The following is an 18,261-nucleotide window of genomic DNA, read 5'->3' as shown; positions in this document are numbered from 1 at the left end:
CCCCTTTATATCCTAATATTTATTATTTTTATTATTTTTTAAATTTACTTTTGAGATTGAGAGAGGGAGCACGTGTGGGGGTGGGGGGGGGCGGATAGGGGAAGAGAGAGAGGGGGATACACAGAATCTGAAGCAGGCTCCAGACTCTGAGCTGTCAGTGCAGAGCCAGACACGGGCAAACTCGTGAACTGAGATCATGACCTGAACCAAAGTCAGACACTTAACCAACTGAGCCATCCAGGTGCCCCTATAAGCAGTTTTTATACTTTTCACATGTTGCTACTAATTGATTTGTTTATTGTGGCAAATCAAGCAGACACTCATAAATGTTAAGAAGTAATCTCTGTTCTGGATGCCTGAGTGGCCTAGTCGGTTAAGTGTCTGACTTCGGCTTGGGTCATGATCTCACGGTTTATGAATTCGAGCACAGAGCCTGCTTGGGATCTTCTGTCCCCTTCTTTCTTTGCCCTTTCCCCAATGGCACGCATGCTCGCTCTCTCGCTTTCTCTCGCTCTCTCTCACGCTGTCTCTCGCTCGCTCGCTCTCTCTCTCTCTCTCTCTCTCACACACACACACACACACACACACACACACACACACACAATAAATAAATAAATAAAAAGAAAAAGTAATCTCAGTTCACTAATTTAGTTATGTTTGTGGAATATTTCTAGGCTGTTTATTTATTTATTTTTTTTTTAATTTTTTTTTTCAACGTTTATTTTATTTTTGGGACAGAGAGAGACAGAGCATGAATGGGGGAGGGGCAGAGAGAGAGGGAGACACAGAATCGGAAACAGGCTCCAGGCTCCGAGCCATCAGCCCAGAGCCCGACGCGGGGCTCGAACTCACGGACCGCGAGATCGTGACCTGGCTGAAGTCGGACGCTTAACCGACTGCGCCACCCAGGCGCCCCTCTAGGCTGTTTAAAGTCAACTTCTATCACTAAAATATTTAAATTAAAACAATTAACTTTAGATGTTTGTTAGATGTTTCTTCAGATGTTTATCAGTTCCTATCACATTTTCAGAACACCACTCAGTTCTTGTCCACATAGTCTTACACAGTTGTAATTAGTGAACTACCTTTTTGATTTCTTCCTCCTTCCATTTAAACGTAACCTGTTTCTGCATAGTTTTAAAACTTTTATTGTAACTCCCTAATTGTTGTTAATAAAATAGAATTAAATTAAACTCTTCCTCTATTGGACATTTGCTTCTAATTTTTAAAAAATATATTAGAGAAGTGCTACAGTGAATATTATCTGCATTTAAAATTCGCAGAAGCTATGGAAAATGTGGTATCTGGAACCCTGTCTCCCAGTGTTCTTCCTCCTGCCTCTTCCTCCTGGAAAAAAAAAATCACAGAGTAGCATAACAGAAAGAACATGGACTTTGAAGTTAATAATGACTTTGGGTTTAGAATTTGGGCTTCTTTACTTACTATTTAAGTGAGTAGATTTTATACTTACACCCCTGAATTCTTCATCTGAAAATGGAAATAATGATACCTACCTTGTTGGATCATTCAGAGGATTGAGATCATGCCTGTGAAGCACACAGTTCCTGATACTTATTAATAGGTACTCAAAAGATAGCTGGTACAAATGTACTGTTTAGCAAGACCATGGGAGTAAACTGTTAAAAATGAGTTCCTGAGTTCTTCTAAACAGTATCTAATTTAGATGGTGAATTAGTTACACCAGCAGAGTATTTGTATTTTTTAATGTACATATTTGTTGGTTTCATTGAAAAGATCATTTGGTTATCATTTTTAAACTTCTGAGTTCAAGATGGGAGCAAGGGGAGAGTGGGTGATGGGCATTGAGGAGGACACTTGTTGGGATGAGCACAGGGTGTTGTATGGAAACCAATTTGTGAATAAATTATATTAAAAATTTCTGAGTTCACATAGTTTGGTGTCTTTCATGATTATTAATTTTTTCTATTTAAACTAATTAGTTTTTTAAAATTGAAATGTATTACAGTTGGGATTACATTGTGGATGATTAGTCGATGTCTTTTTTTTTTTTTTTTTTTAAATAATCAACCTCTCAGCAGCAGAAAAGCAACTCTGGTGTCAATAACTGAGAAGACTGGCAAAAAAAAAAAAAGGAGCTGAGCTTATAGCCTGTTATGTCTGATGTATAAGCTTTTTTTTTTTTCTTTTTCAAGCTTATTTATTTATTTGGGGGGAGGGAGGGAGAGAGGGGCAGAGAGAGAGAATCCCAGGCTCTGTCAGTGCAGAGCCTGACTTGGGGCTCAAACCCACGAACTGTGAGATTATGACCTGAACTGAGACCAAGAGTCAGATGCTTAACTGACTTGAGTCACCCAAGTGCCCCTGATGTATAAGCTTTTTAAAAAAAGTTTCAAATATTCAATTGGAAATCATGATTTCATTTTATGTTTATGCTTAAACATTTAAAATTAAAGTTAATATTTTTGAATCAACACCACTTTAAAATGTGTTAAACATTTTAAAATAAATTCATCAGAAATTTATTTTGAATGGCATTCGTTAAGCATTCAAAGATAAATACAAAATGGTTGTGATTTCTATTAAATACAAAATATTTATGATTTCTATTAGAGTATTTGAGTATTAGGGAATTTAAGTATAAAATTCAAAAGGAAAAAACACGCAGTTAAAAACAGAGCCTCGCAGGGGCACTTGGGTGGCTCAGTGGTCAAGTGTCTGACTTCAGCTCAGGTCATGATCTCATGGTTCCTGAGTTCGAGCCCCACACATGGGGCTCTCTGCTGACAGCTCAGAGCCTGGAGCCTGCTTCAGATTCCGTGTCTCCCTCTCTCTCTGCCCCTCTTTATTTGTGCTCTTTCTCTCTCTCTCTCTCAAAAATAAACATTTAAAACAACAAAAGAGCCTCCTTCTCATCTCTTGTCTCTTAAGCACCCAGTTTTCTCAGAGTTCACCGCTAGTGTCAGCTTCTTATGTATTCTAGAGCTGTCTATGCATATTTTTTAGTTTATTTTTATTTAATAAGTTGTACAGTAATAATGACTTCTATTTTGGTGTTTAGTTCTATAAATTTTAAAACATGTATAGATTCCTGTAACCATCACCATGTGTTTACACAATAGGATTTAAACTTTCTTAATGCTTAAAAAAGTATTTTTAAGGGGGGAGATGTAGAAATATTGGCTTTTTCCTTTTTTATTAAAAAAAAAAGTATGATTAAGATACCGGGTAATTCATTTTAGTGTACAGTTCTCCGAATTTTAACAAAATATAGTGTAGTCACCAGTGTAATCAGTATATAGCTCCTGGCAACTGCTGATCAGTTTTCTTTCCTCTGGTTTTGCCTATTCCAGAATGCCATATAAATGGAATTATACAATGACTTTTGAGTATGGCTTCTTTCACTTAGCGTAATGCATTCGAAGTGTTACTGCTTATATGAGTAGTTTCTTTTTATTGGTGAAGAATGGTTCATTGAATGGGTGTATCATAGTATTTTAATCTATTTCTCAGTTGAGGGACATTTGATTGGTTTCCATACATTCACAAGACAGGATTTTCTGTGAACACAGGTTTTCCTTCTATGTGGACAAATACCCAGGGACGGAATTGATGGATTGTTTGTTCAGTGTGTGTTTAATTTTATAAGAACCTGCCAAACTGTTTTCTGAAGTGTCTGTACCATTTTACACCCCACCAACAACCTATGAGAGTTTCCATGCAATTTCTGCAGCACTTGTTAGTTGTTTTGTTTTTTTTTGTTGTTGTTTTAAGCTGTTTTAATAGAGGGGCAACTGCATGGTGCAGTTGCTTAAGTGTCTTACTCTTGATCTCAGCTCAGGTCATGATCTCACAGTTTGTGAGTCTGAGCCCCATGTTGGGCTCTGCACTGATGGCGCGGAGCCTGCTTGGGATTCTGTCTCTCCTCTCTGTCCCTCCCCAGCTTGTGTTCTCTCTTTCTCTCAAAATAAATAAATAAACTTTAAAAAAAAAAAAAGCTATTTTAATAGATGTGTAGTGGTATTATCTTGTGGTTTTAGTTTGTATTTCCCTAGTAATGATGTTGAGTGTTTACTTGCCATCTATGTGTCATCTTTGGTGAAGTCTGTTAAATCTTTGCCCACATGAAAAATTGGGTTTTCTTATTACTGTGTTTAGAAAGTTTATTGTATATTTTAGAAATACAAATCCTTTATGAGATATGAGAGTTGTGAATACTTTCTCCCAGCCCAGTTTTGTTTGTTTGTTTGTTTGTTTGTTTGTTTGTTTTAATAAGTGTAGGCTGTGTGCCCAGTGTGGAGCCCACTTGGGGGGCTTGAACTCACAACCTTGAGGTCAAGACCTGAGCTGAGATCAAAAGTTGGACACTTAACTGACTGAACCACCCAGGCGCCTTGCAGCCCAGTTCTTCAATTTTTTTCTTTTATAGATTGTGCTTTTGGCAGTGTAGCTTAAGAAAGCTTTGTCTAGCCCAAGGTTACAAAGATTTTCTTCTATGTATTTCCTTCTAGAAAAGCTTGTAATTTTAGGTTTTATATTTAGGTCTGCGATACATTTTTAAAAAAATTTTTATTGTGTGCAGTATGGATTGAGGCTCATTTCTTTTCTTTCTTTCTTTTTTTTTTTTTTTTTGCATATGGATACCGAATTCTATGCCATTTATTGAAAATGCTATTATTTCTCTATTGAATTGTCTTTGCATCTTTGTTGAAGATCAGTTATTCATAAATATATGGGTCTTTTTCTGGACTCAAACTATATTATTAATCCTGTTTTGTATTGTGTGTGATAGATCCAAAATGATTTGACAACTTAGGCAGCTAGTTTTAGCAATTTGTAAAGCATGGGGCACCTGGGTGGCTTAGTCACTTGAGCGTCTGACTCTTGATCTTGGCTCAGGTCTTGACTTCAGAGTTGTGAGTTTGAGCCCCGTGTCGGGTTCTGCAATGACAGCATAGAGCCTGCTTGGGATCCTCTCTTTTTCTCTCTCTGCCCCTTCGTGCCCTCTCAAAAATAAGTAAATCAAGCAAACAAACAAACATGGTTGTCCTAAGTTTAATACTGTAAAGATTTACTTTCAAAATAGTATCCAGTTATTGTTGGTATTAACACCAATAGCGGTAGTGGTAGAAACAAGTAATTGTTTCTAAACTTTTAAATGTTGCTTTAGAAGTTAAAATAAGAGGCAAGTGTTAAAGAGATTGTTGGACAAAATATTGGAGATTAAGAGAGACTTTTAGAGATTGTACCTATTTTTCATTTTTAGTATTTGTTGATGATTGCTTTTCCTCATTTTAAAAAAAAGTTTTATTTATTTTTTGACAGAGATAGAGACAGTGCCAATGTGGGAGGGGCAGAGAGGTAGGGGAGAGAGAGAATCCCAAGGAGGTTCTGTGCTATTAGCGCAGGGCCCAATGTGGGGCTTGAACCCACAAAACTGTGAGGTCATGACCTGAGCCAAAACCAAGTCAGATGCTTAACTGACTGAGCCACCCTGGCACCTCTGCTTTTCCTCATTCTTGGAATGCCTGCTCCTCAATTTTTAAGATTTGCTTTTTGTCTTTGGAAAACCTATTCCTGTCCTGTTACTCCTTTCTTCTTTTGGGTATACTCTACTACACAATTTTATTTTTATCATTTTTATTGTGCTAAGATACATACAACATACAAGTTACCATTTTAATTATTTTAAAGTATACAATTCAATGGCATTAAGTATATTAACAATGTTGTACAACCATTATCACCACCACTGTCTAATTCCAGAACTTTTTCATCACTACCACACAATTTTAGCGCCTAATTGTTCTCTAATGTTTAGCCACCGAGTTAAGTTTTAGGGTTATAAGAGGTAAACAATATTTAGTTCTTGTTCTTAAGGACTTTACAGTCTGATGAAGGAAATAAGTAACCTAGTAGTTTTGATACAGTGTGGCAAATTATATGTTTAGGATCTCTATGGTTAAGATTTATTCAAGTAAAATTTTACCTTGAAAAAGTAAAATAATTTTTTGTTAACATTCAAGTTGTTCTACCACTCCACACATTGGATTAACATAGGCTAGACTGAAGTCTTTCCTCTTTTGATTTAGGTCAATTCAGGATTTACAAATCATCACGCCCTCTATTTTGTAACATAAAGGGAACCAGAAAGTTGGTATTCTGTTTTAAAGCCAAATTATGAGCTATTATTTGCTAATAGAGTAGGGAGATCAGAGAAAACCATGATTAGAGAGAACTTCCTAGTTGTCTCCTCCTATCCTCAGTTGAACTCTTTTGACTTACTCTGGTTGCAGTGACTGCTTGCTTATGGTCAAATATGGCATTATACAGACATGTTTATCTCTCTTGGCAGATCATTTGAGGAATAGCTGTATTTAGAATACTGTGTCAAGAGATTGTGTTTTTAGATTCTTTGAAACTTGGGAGTTAGCAACTTGATTTAAAGTCCAATGTTTTAGGAGCGCCTGGGTGGCGCAGTCGGTTAAGCGTCCGACTTCAGCCAGGTCACGATCTCGCGGTCCGTGAGTTTGAGCCCCGCGTCGGGCTCTGGGCTGACAGCTCAGAGCCTGGAGCCTGTTTCCGATTCTGTGTCTCCCTCTCTCTCTGCCCCTCCCCCGTTCATGCTCTGTCTCTCTCTGTCCCCAAAATAAATAAACGTTGGAAAAAAAAAAAATTAAAAAAAAAAGTCCAATGTTTTAGCAGTTTTAATTTAAAAGCAATGTTACCACCATTGAACAGTATTATAACAGATTTTTGTTTGCATTCTTCTATTATGATTTATCTTCTTTAGTACAAGATTGTTTATGAAAAGCTAAAAAACATGGCTTTTTTGTTTGTTTGTTTATATATTTATTTTGAGAGAGAGAGCATGCACAGGAGGGGCAGAGACCGAGAATCCCAAGCAGGCTCCACACTGTCAGTACAGAGCCCGACGTGGGGCTCAACTCACGAACAGTGAGATCATGACCTGAGCCAAAACCAAGAGTGACACTCAACCCACTGAGCCACCCAGACATTTTTAAGATTCTGGAGTCTCCATGATATCATCAGTCAGATAAGGAGTTGATAATCCCAAATGGTCGATAGTATTTTAGTTAGCAATTTCAATGTTTATCAAAGGGAGAATTCCTATTACTAGGCCTAGACTTCTAATAAATTGGTTTTTTTATAGATTTAGAAAAGTCTGAAATTGTGGCACAGTTTTGATTGTCTACTGAAAAAGAATGAAAAGTTAAAAATAACTCCTAGCTGGATTAGATTATTCATATTTTGGCATTTATTACTTTTGAAAAATAACTGTAGTCTTGTTTTTTCAGGGTAATCACTTTGATCAGTATGAAGAAGGACATTTGGAAATTGAACAAGCATCACTTGACAAGCCTATAGAATCGGTAAGCCTATAGATCAGTGCTTAATTTTGGGTCATAGTTAGTTAGGTAGTGTTCGTGTGACACTTGATGTGAATGAATTTAAACTTATTAATAAGTTATAGTACAGTTTAGAGCTGTTTTCTTGCATGCCCTACAGTAATCAAATAGAATTTGGGATGTTATCTAATATTTAATATTTTGGGAAATCAGTCTGAAAGATCTAGAAACCACTTAGAATTTGATGGAAAATATCATTTTGGCCCATACTGATATTCTGTTAAAGATAGCAAGTTAAAGTTTAGTGTTTTTGTAAATTGAATAAAGGAGTAAAATGTATTTTGATCCTTTAAAAGCTACACCTTTCCTTGGCAGCACAATTACGTGTGAAATGTTCCATTAGGAATAGTTAAGGACTAATATATTTACCAGACACTTACGAAACATGATAAATTTGGTAGCTTAAGAGATGTCTGGTTTTTGTGAAAAGCTGATTCTTTCTATCCCTTTACATGACTTAGTTTTGGATGTTGATATAAAGCAATAGAACAAGGAGATTTATTTTCCTGGCTCTTAATTTTTTTAAAAAATCTTAATTTTTGAACATCATTTTCATTTTGAAAAGCTCTTTATTTTTAAATTACACAGTGCATTGTTAAAATGTCTAAACTTGTCAGTATTGTCAGTATTTAATATTTGTGCTTAAGTATACATATTTAATTAGGGTCTCAGTGAGTTATTGGTAAACTTGAGTGAAAATGATCGAAGAGGAAGTCTTAATCTTAATAGCAGTGAAGACATCTCCCTTCTTCTTTAAGAAACACTAGCTTCTTCTCCTCCCTCAGGAAAACAAGACAGTTTAGAGAGCACAGACATTTTAACTTATAGCTTTTATTTTCAAAACTATAACATAGTAAAGGATCAACATATATTTATGTTCCTAATTAGGTTGGTGTTGTGTGTGTGTTTGTGTGTGTGTTTAGATGTTTACAGAAATTTACACAACTTGGGGTGTTCGACATTTTTCTTCCACAGCAGTTGGCCCATATTAGCTAAGCAGCCATGATCTGGTTTGTATTGCACGGTCTGCCTTTTTTTAATTTCTTCTCTAGGGTTTCTTTCTCCCCCACCTCCCCTTCTTATTTCTGTTCTTCTGGTCCAGTGAACACTGCATATAGTACCTTCTGTCTTAATGTGCTGGCATGATGCTAGACTTAGGCATGGCAGTAATTGATGACGCATGTGATAATGCTGCAGAGGGAGAATTCACATCTGATCTTGAGCTGAAAGCCCAATCTTGTATTTTGACTTGAGGATAAAATGCCAAGCCCACATTGCTAAGTTAAAAATCACTGAAGTTTGTGCCTTGTTCTATGTCATCTTGGGAATTACCACAAGGCAGAATTTTATAATGAAGTCTGTAGGCTGGCTAAGCTAGCATTTTGTACTTGAAAAATGATTTAATTTTTTCATTTTATTTAAATGTCTCTTTGGGTCATAGTTTAAGAACAGATAGTTGTCAGAAGCAAGACCCAAGTACCATATCTACAAGGTACATGATTAATATTCTTAAATAAGGTATAAATCTGTGGGTACTCTGATTCAACAGTAGTAGGGAATTTAATTAGACTAAATTTGCAGCTTAGTATTCATTATTACTATACTCAAAAGATTTTTAAAAAGCTCTAAAGTAAATAATATTTAACATTTTTAAAGCATTTTAGGGCTGTATTTTAAGGTTTTTGGAAAATTCATTCCTTCGGCATGTGAGACTAATGCTATTTTTCCTCTCACACTGTCCAGGATTTTTTCTAGCATATGTCATAGAAAGAATGCTATCAGAAGACTGTCTGAGTGATCATTGTTGGGGAATCTCAAAGAGTAGGAGTGGAATTGATAATATGCCTTATTTATTGAATCATATTATCTTCTCCACTTAAAATAGTGAATGACATAGTGCTCAGACTGGATATTTAATTTTTTTAATAAATAAGTGTATGTTCAGAGATGTATATTAATCAATTATATCTCTAATGAAAATTTACTCCTGAAACATAAATAAATATTATTTGCGTTGTGGTAGTTTAGGTAATAGGAGGAGGAGCTTCATAGCCTACATTGCTTTAGGTAGAAGTGGGACACACAAGACAGGAAGGATTTTATTTCTCTTATGAATCACTTGGGAACAAATTGAAAGTTTTTAAAGGTTTTAAGGAAACTTTTACTAAAACAATTGGCGTGAAAGTTGGTAGTGCGGTATCAATCTCCCCCTCCCCTCCAAAGGGAAGAACCCTATCATCTAAGGAATTCCCACCAAATAAATATATATTATATCACTGGCTGGCTATATTGAGCTCTCTTGTTCTTAGGGGGAAATGGCATTGCTTTTCACACATAGAAAGAGTCTCTGCTGAATTAAAATCTTTCTCTGCAGCAATATCTATTGAGAGGTGCTGACTGTTTTGCTACAGCATGCAACTCAAAAGTGGCTGGAAATATGCAGCTTTGGGAGTCTACAGATCACTGCAGGAGCTAAAGGTCTAGTCATTTTTTTTTTTTAAACAAAGGTAATCTGCAGCAGCTGGTAACCGTGGAAATCTCTGCACAGGTTTGTGCCAAGAAATATGCCTGTGTGAAGGGTTATTGTGAGTATAGGATTAAGGTCTTTTCCTTTGGTAATAGGGTAAATTTGTTGTAAACTGGCAAGATGGGGAATGAAATACAAAGACTCAAGTACAAAGATTCAATAATGCATTATGCTTTAGTAAACTTCTGAAGCCTAGACTTGTTGGTGAGATAGATGATCCACATTTCAGTTTCAGTCAGGAAGTGTTGAAAACACCTCAAAATCCAGCATTTGTAAAGTATTTCATAATCTTTGTTGCAAAGTTTTATTTCCCCTGCTTTATTTCAGTCAACCAAATATCTTTCAATGAAATTTTTGGTCAAAAATAAAACTGTTCTAAGAAAATTATGAAAGAATTGCCAGACAACTTGATTATCTGAATTACAGAGAAGATGGAAAGTATTGATGTTTTCCCTTATTACAAAAAGAAAAACAACTTTATAGAACGTGAATTTTAAGTTACTGTTTCATGATTTTTTTAGGTCACAGCCATTATATCCTCTACATTTTTTAACGACAAAGTATTTAGAAAGCAAACCTTAAGTCTAAAGCCAAAGCTCACTTTAGAATTCCACCATAGTTCGAAGAACTGTTTGGTGTGATTTATGATATATGGTTTTTTATGACCTTTGTCATACAATATGAGAGGTGAGATGGGGGCATGATTACAGCTATACAGAAGGCAAAACACCTACATCATAGTAAAATATGTTGTCACTGTTGCAGTTGGAAGTAAAACTACCCATCAGCCATTAGTTGGTCTTTGTTCTACCTGAATAAAATCCTGTCTTTATAGTTGTTAGGTTGACTGAGAGGTTTTTAAAAATTAATGTAAGTTTTCAAACTCCAGTTGCTGATGTTTACTTTGCTTCTCTTGGGATTTAGAAGTATATGTATAATTGAGTTCATGTTGCATATCTGTTTAGATCTGTGGACTCCACTAGTTCCAAACTGTAACTATAAGACTGCTGATTTGACATTTAGCAGTGACCATATGTGGACTGCACTATAAATAATGTGCTTCTTGGAGCTGAATGGTGTAGCATTACTATATGGCTTTTCTCTCTAGTCTTCATTGTGTCATCTGTAGTGAGCTATAGATTTTTTGTTTCGGGAATTTTTACAACTTGTTGTTTGCATGGGTTCACCTAGTAGCATTTGGTTTTTGCTTATAGAGTCTTTAATACACAATCAGCAAAGCTTACAATCCACTCAAGAGACCTACCATTTTTGTCACTGTTGAAAATGGGCAAATGGTGTAAATTGAATGTGGCTGTCAACTAAAACAAAATTCATTGTGGAGTTAATATCCAGTCACTGACATAATTGTAATACAGTTTTCTCTGGAGACAGAATATTCTATTTCCTGCTATAAAAACTGGAATCAGCCTCATACAATAAATTTTAATCTATGTTTTGGCAGGCTCCCATTGTACAGATTGGTGGTGCTATTGCCAAAATGATCATTGTTACTATGACAGAATACAGCTTTATAGAGCAGAGAAAACTTGGGAAAATTTCTAGTTGATAGTTAATAAGTAAAAATGTTGAGGAATGGCTGAAACAATAATGAGGCTTTTTTTGTTGTTGTTTTTGTTTTTTCTGGTATTGTGTTTTAGCATGTTGATAGTTTATAATACTTACATTTCTTTCAAAGATTTTCCCATTTAAAAATTATATTTTCCTTTCTTACACATGTAAAAGAAGGGAACAGAGGGTAAAAATGTAGCATTTTAATTATATATTTAAGTTTAGAAATAGGAAAAAAAAGGCCAATTGAGGTAATCTAGGTGTAAAAAAGTTCGAGTTTTCAGCTCAGCTTTGTGGTTTGACCAGAATTAAAGAACTTCATGCCTAACCAAAGAAAATGCCACGCTGCCACCATTTTGGTCTTAAGAACATAGAGTAACAAATAGCTTGTGGGAACTCTGTGAATCAAGTGGAAAACTAGTTTGTTTGCCTGTTTCCCTTGGGCAAAGTTTAGTTGCTTTATCAATTAATTTAAAATTAGTATTTGTCTTGGGGCACCTGGCTTGTTCATGCTCTGTTGGTAGAGCGTGAGAATCTTGATCTTGGGGTCGTGAGTTCAAGCCCCACATTGGGAGTAGAGTTTACTTAAATAGGTAGGTAGGTAGGTAAGATGGGTAGAATTTCCCTGCAGTTCTTCCATGTGCATTTAATTTATAAACAGCCTGTCATTGTCATGCCCATTTATTAGTTATAAACCAGACAGTGTTAAAAAGTTTTTTTCAATTACTTACTTTTGGTTCTACGAAATTAAAATATAAAGTTTGAGGTTGAATTATATTTTAAAATAAAAAACAAAGGTTTTTTAGTTACGACTATAGTGACTGAAATAGTAAATTGTTAAATAGTAAATTTACTTCAGAGGTAAATTTAGTTCTTGTTACCCTCATAATGTCTAGATTACCTGTTTGGGCTTTAAATTACTCCAATTTACTGTTATAAATAACATCCATGGGAATAATTTGCAAAATCACAACTCCAAACAGAGTAGATTATTATTTTCATAGGCTTATGAGTGACTCCCTTGTTCTTTCACAGTGACTGTTCAGTGAACATTTTGATCATTTCAGGGATAGGCAAGGCTATTTTGTTGTACTTTGTTGTGAGGTATTTTGGTGTGCCTTCCCTTGTGTTACCCATCATCCCTAAGCCTATTGAATTTTTGACAAGTGTTTATAAAACTTTTTTTCTTTTTTTGGTAGGAAAAGGGACCATACTGAATACTAGCCCTTTCTGCAGAGTCACAGAGCTGCCTTTTTTCCTACAAAAGCAGGTAGTCTGGAATGATAGGAAAGGTCCAGATTTTCTGTTATTAGTCATTCACTTAATCTCTGAGGTTGGTGAGGGGAAGAGGTTCTGGGAGGTATGTCTGTTGTTTCTGTTGCCTTTGTTATAATCATAAGGACATAAAGTGGCATATTAATTTTAATACAGACCCTGACATTTCATTCCTTATCCATACTTAGGAAAGTAGAGTTAATTAAAGGACAGCTTTCATCTAAAGTTTGAAAAATGCCACTACCATTTTGTATCAGCTTGCTTTTTTTTTTTTTTTTTTTTTGAGAAGGTGACAGCTATCTTGAGTGGTTTTGTAAAAGTGGTGCTAATGTGTATAATCCTAAAGTTTTCTTTTTTCTTCCTCTCCCTTTAACATTTGCTTTTCCTTTCACTGTTGTCAGTCACAACACGCTGCTCTTGAATCTCTCAGCTGGTCTTGACTCGTGAATTTACTTATGCTTTCACTCTTCTTTAATAAATACATTAATTGCAAGCAGTGAATTGAAAACAAGACAAAAAAAAAAAAAAACGACCATTAGTGATTGGACAGTTTCTTACTTTGTGTTACATTTAACTGTTCTTTTGACAGCCCAGTTTTTAAAGCCAGGTTCGTATGGAAATGCTTTCACTCCACTTGCACTGCTTTTGGAAATAGCATACTGCTTCATCTGTCTGTTTATTTTAGTGCATTCATAATATAACACAGTCAGCATAATGTCTCATCTCCACTTAGCCAAAGATTGAATTTTCTTAAATAAAAAAAGGGAGCAACAATTTTTGTCAGCATGGTTTAATATCCTAAATCTTTGTGCCAAGTAGAGTTATAACATTAGCCTATTAAAAGATTAAATGATAATTTAGTCAACTATATAACCTTAGAGTCATTCTGCTATCCGTGTCCTATAGTTCTTCAGATGTAAGAGTTATGATATAAAGTAAGGATTTTATGTACAGGTAAGTTTATATTCATAATAGTATAATAAAGTCCTCTTTTTCATTTTCTGCTAACATTGCTTATAGTAAGACTTTATCATTTGTTTTTAAGTTTTTGTGATGTCTAGTAATATGGAAGTTACCGCCTCAGATTATACATAACCATGGCATTTTCTAATTTAGTTCCTGGGAAAAAGTAATTTCTAGTGACCTTTTGTTTCATTTATTTATTTTAGAGAGAGAGAGAGAGAGAGAGAGAGAGAGCGCGCACACAAGTGGGGGAGAGGGGCAGAGGGAAGAGAGGGAGAGAAAACCCCAAGCATGGAGCCCAGTTCAGGGCTCTATCCCACGACCCTGGGATCATGATGACCTGAGCCAAAATCAAGAGTCACTCAACGGACTTTGCCACCTGGGCGCCCCTATATATGTTTAAAACAGTAGTATCTTTTGTTTTAGGAACAGATTATTTTCCCCTTCCTCCTCCTCCTCTCCTTCTTCTTCCTCTTCTTTTTTAGAAACAAATTTTCCATTATTGTTTGCCTCATTTTTGTTTTTAAAAAGGTATCCTGATCTTTATTCTGCCCTGATCAGTAAATAATCAGTTGCTCAGCTGAGTTTTTCAGTTTGCCTGCTGTCATAAACTTGTGGAAGGAAATTGTCCCCCCACCACCTCAAAACAGAACGTTGGAAGGCTTAACCTTTCTCTTATAACTTATTGTCAGAAAAGATAACAGTAAAATTAATTGTTTTCTTCTATAATTCTAAAGAACATTTTATCATTGAATATGGAACTAGAAGATAAAAAGCAGTTTAATAGGAGATGTTTGGTTTTAAATAAGATTTATGGCTTTAGCTTTATAGATTGATTTCAGGAAATAATGAGATTATTTTCAAATGGTGATAACTAGGTTACTACTGTAAATTACATTTTAATGCATATAGAACACTTTGTGTTTATAATTTTAAAATGTTTCTCTTTGGAGGAGTATAGCAGCATTTTATCTGACGTAGTTAATGGTTATTTTAGTTTTGTCTTCATATTTCACGACGTTTGTAAAAAGCGAATGGGACAAAGATATGCAGAGACTTCTAAGACCTTGAACCCTTCAAAGCTGACATTAATTGTTGTTTCTGGTGTCTTTATGTACAGTTTTCATTGAAATGCCTTTTCTGGTGTGCTCCTAGGAAGATGAGACATTATGTATATTGGTTTTTCCCCCTACATGCACTAATGGTTCTTTACTGTTAACTTATTGCTAGGCCTGTTTCATTCTAACATTTTAGCATTTTTGTTAGATTACATGTTGAAATGCATCACTCAGTCTGTGCTTGAGCTCATTTTATTTTTCTGTTTAATCAATTTAATTTCTTGTTTTACTAACCTCACTGTTTTTTCAGTTTAATATTGGCTGCATGCTAGTTAAATATTTATATTTTATATATATATATATATATACATATATATTAAAAAAACCAATCAAGTCTAGCCTGGATTTTGCTCTGATTGTGTTTTCATTTCTAGTGGTGGGGCAGTCTTACACTTACAACTTACTTTGTATCATGAAAGCCTGACACATAAGCAAAATAACTAAACACAATGTAGATTTTCTTTAAAACAAAAAAACAAACTTCAAGTGGTGCTGTCTAGGTGGTGGATATGATTGTATAAGTACCTTGATTTTATGCTTTTTAATGTTAGTTTTAAATTTCATAAATGTATTCTTCCCCCTTTTCCCCCTTCCCCTTTTTCTCCTTTTTAAAGTGTTATGTACAAAAGTTGCCCAGCACACCATCAGAAAGGACCCTCACCCCTATGTTCTTCCCATATAAAATACTGGCCAGCATTTCTTTTTACATTAATGCCCCTTTTATTGGGCACATTTACCCTATTATTAGCACTTTTTTGCATGCATATATGTAGAATTATCTCTTGCTCATCACCTGTTTAAATGTCACTAGGAAGGGAAGAATATATTATTGGAATATTTTTGGTTTGTCTCTCTGTTCTGTCTGTCAGGATAATATTGGACATCGCTTACTCCAGAAACATGGGTGGAAGCTGGGCCAGGGATTGGGAAAATCTCTTCAGGGTAAGTTTTTTAAATGTACAAAAAGAAAGAAAGAAAGAAAACAATGTTTCTGATTTGATCTTATACCTGAATATATTTATTATCTTTTTAAGAAAAAAGTGTTTGGGCTTTCCCCCCCGCCTTTTCTCCCCTAGAATAGTCTATATTTTTCCTGTAACTGTATTTTAAGTCACTATTAAGACCATAAGTTGCAAGAGTAAGCTGCTGTGTCATGAATACTTTCAGGTCAAACATATTGTGTGTGTATGGCTCAATTGGTTTTAATTTTTTTGATGGGGGTGTGTCATTTAGCAATATTGTATTGTGGCTTCAGTATTATAAAGGGAACCATTCAGTGGCAGAATTTAATTTTTGCCCTTCTGAATTCTCCCTGAAGCTGGTGATTGCCCTGGCTCTTTTTCTCTATGGTCAGAACCCATGTAGTAGTAGAGAGAAGAATTAACCCATATGAAATGTAAGATGAAAGCAGAGGATTGTTTCCTAGGGCTTTCTGAGCAGAGAGGTCATTTCTCAGGTTCATATTAGGCTCTGGAAAATACATGGCTTGATTTCCATTGCATTCATTTTTCTTTTAACTATAGTAATCATTTGGGTAAAAACAAAATACTAATATTTCTGCTTTTGAGGCTCTGGAAAATATATGGTTTTGTTTCCATTGCGTTCATTTTTCTTTAATCATTCCAGTAAAAACAAAAATACTAATATTTCTGCTTTTGAGTTCTTGCTAGTTGGAAACCCAGCTTCATTTACCTTTTAGGTCCCTCATGTTCGAGAGCTACTTACTATTCTCGGTAGTGTTCTGTGAACACTGCCTCAGAAATGATGGAAATGATGCACTTCTACTTCTGGTCACGGAGGGTCTCATATAAGGGGATCTTTGGGGGAGAGGTGTGCTTCTGTTGACTAATTCTTTGATTTTTGGAAATAGATTTCTACAATGGGAATGGGAATCTAGCCAATTCCAGTGTGTGTGTTAAAGGGGATAGGTCAGGGCGTTAAGCAGAATGTTCTAGTCTTTAAAAACGTTTGCTTTTTAAATGATAATTCTACAAGTTCTATTTAGTGGTGACAGAAAGGAGATGCTTAATAAATATATTTCAAATTAGTATTTATTAATAAGCACTAACCTATTTTGGGGGGTAGGAAAAAGATTTGATTATCTTTAAACTTGTTTTCTGGTGGCACAGGAACTCATTGCAGTTGATACAAAGAGCTGTCTATAATTAAGAGCCACTTATTTGTATGGTGTAGCCCATGGATTTGTAAGAGTCCAGAGGAAGGGTACGGGTAATCAGGACTGAAAGGATAAAATTTGCCCCAGTAGGTTATGTAGTTGTGAGTGTGGGGTTGAATTGAATGCAGGTGATTGCTCAGAGGATGGTCTCAAGACTGCATTTGATCTTTCTCTATTATATTTACCCTCCTATTCAGAGATTCCCAGGAGCATTGTTGATTCTTTTTTTTTGTTCAGGCACACAAGGGAGTAGAATTTGGGGGCATTCCATAGGAGCTAGCAAATCTGTTTGAATCCCAGAATTTTTCATTTGTAAGCATCAGAGTTTTAAAGTACACCTAGCAAAGGAAGAGTGAGAAAGAGTGGCTTTAAGAAAGGAGAAGTAATTGGATACTCACTTGTTTTAGGGTGATGGAAAAATTTAATTTTATTTTAAGAATATTTAGTATATGTGCTGCCGAAGCGAGCACTTAAGAATATTTAGAATTTTGGTTCTGTTTTTATCTTTGAGCTCTTTGAAAAGAGGAATTAGGTTTTATCCATATTTTAACTCCATCTCCATGGTTGCAGACATATAATAAGCATTCAATAACTCATAAGTCCTTTATTCATCTAAAATATAAGGGGAATTTGAAGCCCATCCCTTTTTTTCTTTTCAAGGGTGATAGAAAACACATAACATAAAATTACCATCTTAACCATTTTTAAGTGAACAGTTTAGTAGTGTTAACTAAATCCACATTGTTGTGTAAGGCCCATCTGTTTTGAATGGCTGGTACAGTATCTTTACTCTTGAAAAGAATGGAACCTTATTCTGTTGCCAACGTTAAAGGCCAAGTTTAATTGTCTTGTCAATGGCTCTTTATTTTTTTAGTGTTAGATTCATCAGTGTGCATGTTTCTCTTGCATAGTTCTTTCTGTAATACCCACATGATCTGACCTAGAATGTAGCTACATTTATGGCATGTTGAGGTCATTCATGACAGATTGTTTTCATTGTACCAAACCTTTGCTATAGATAACCACTGAAGAAAGTCCTCGTGATCTGATGAAAATGAAAATGCCTTTTTAGTATTTTATAGACTAGTCACTGCATGTAATTTCTGGGCTCATAGCTTTGTAAATCCTTTCAGTTCTCCTTTTTATTTGCTTTTAGGGCTCTAACATCTTTAACATGCAACCATCCACTAAAATTTAAGCCTCATCTCTATAGATTTTTTTAAT

General features: G+C 35.3%; 1 protein-coding gene across 9 annotated transcripts in view; it reads left to right on the top strand.

Moving 5' to 3' along the window:
* GPATCH8 (G-patch domain containing 8) overlaps positions 1–18,261 on the top strand; it is a 103,168-nt gene that overhangs the window by 20,326 nt on the left and 64,581 nt on the right. For 2 of the 9 annotated variants that reach the window (XM_045044732.1, XM_045044735.1), the window contains exons 2-5: positions 7,299–7,373; positions 8,385–8,419; positions 13,370–13,387; positions 15,731–15,803. Coding sequence is in view for 2 of the 9 variants with exons in the window: in XM_003996988.6 (XP_003997037.2) it covers positions 7,299–7,373; positions 15,731–15,803 (148 nt within the window). In the remaining 7 variants the exon portion in view is untranslated. Of the gene's footprint in view, positions 1–7,298; positions 7,374–8,384; positions 8,420–12,756; positions 12,776–13,369; positions 13,388–15,730; positions 15,804–18,261 lie in introns of those variants that run through there. The other 7 variants (XM_045044731.1, XM_045044734.1, XM_003996988.6 and 4 more) reach the window with 5 other exon arrangements.

Source organism: Felis catus, chromosome E1, assembly GCF_018350175.1.
Source record: "Felis catus isolate Fca126 chromosome E1, F.catus_Fca126_mat1.0, whole genome shotgun sequence".
NCBI lineage: Eukaryota > Metazoa > Chordata > Mammalia > Carnivora > Felidae > Felis > Felis catus.
The sequence above is the reverse complement of the archived record's forward strand: the minus strand, read 5'-3'. Positions and strand labels throughout refer to the sequence as shown.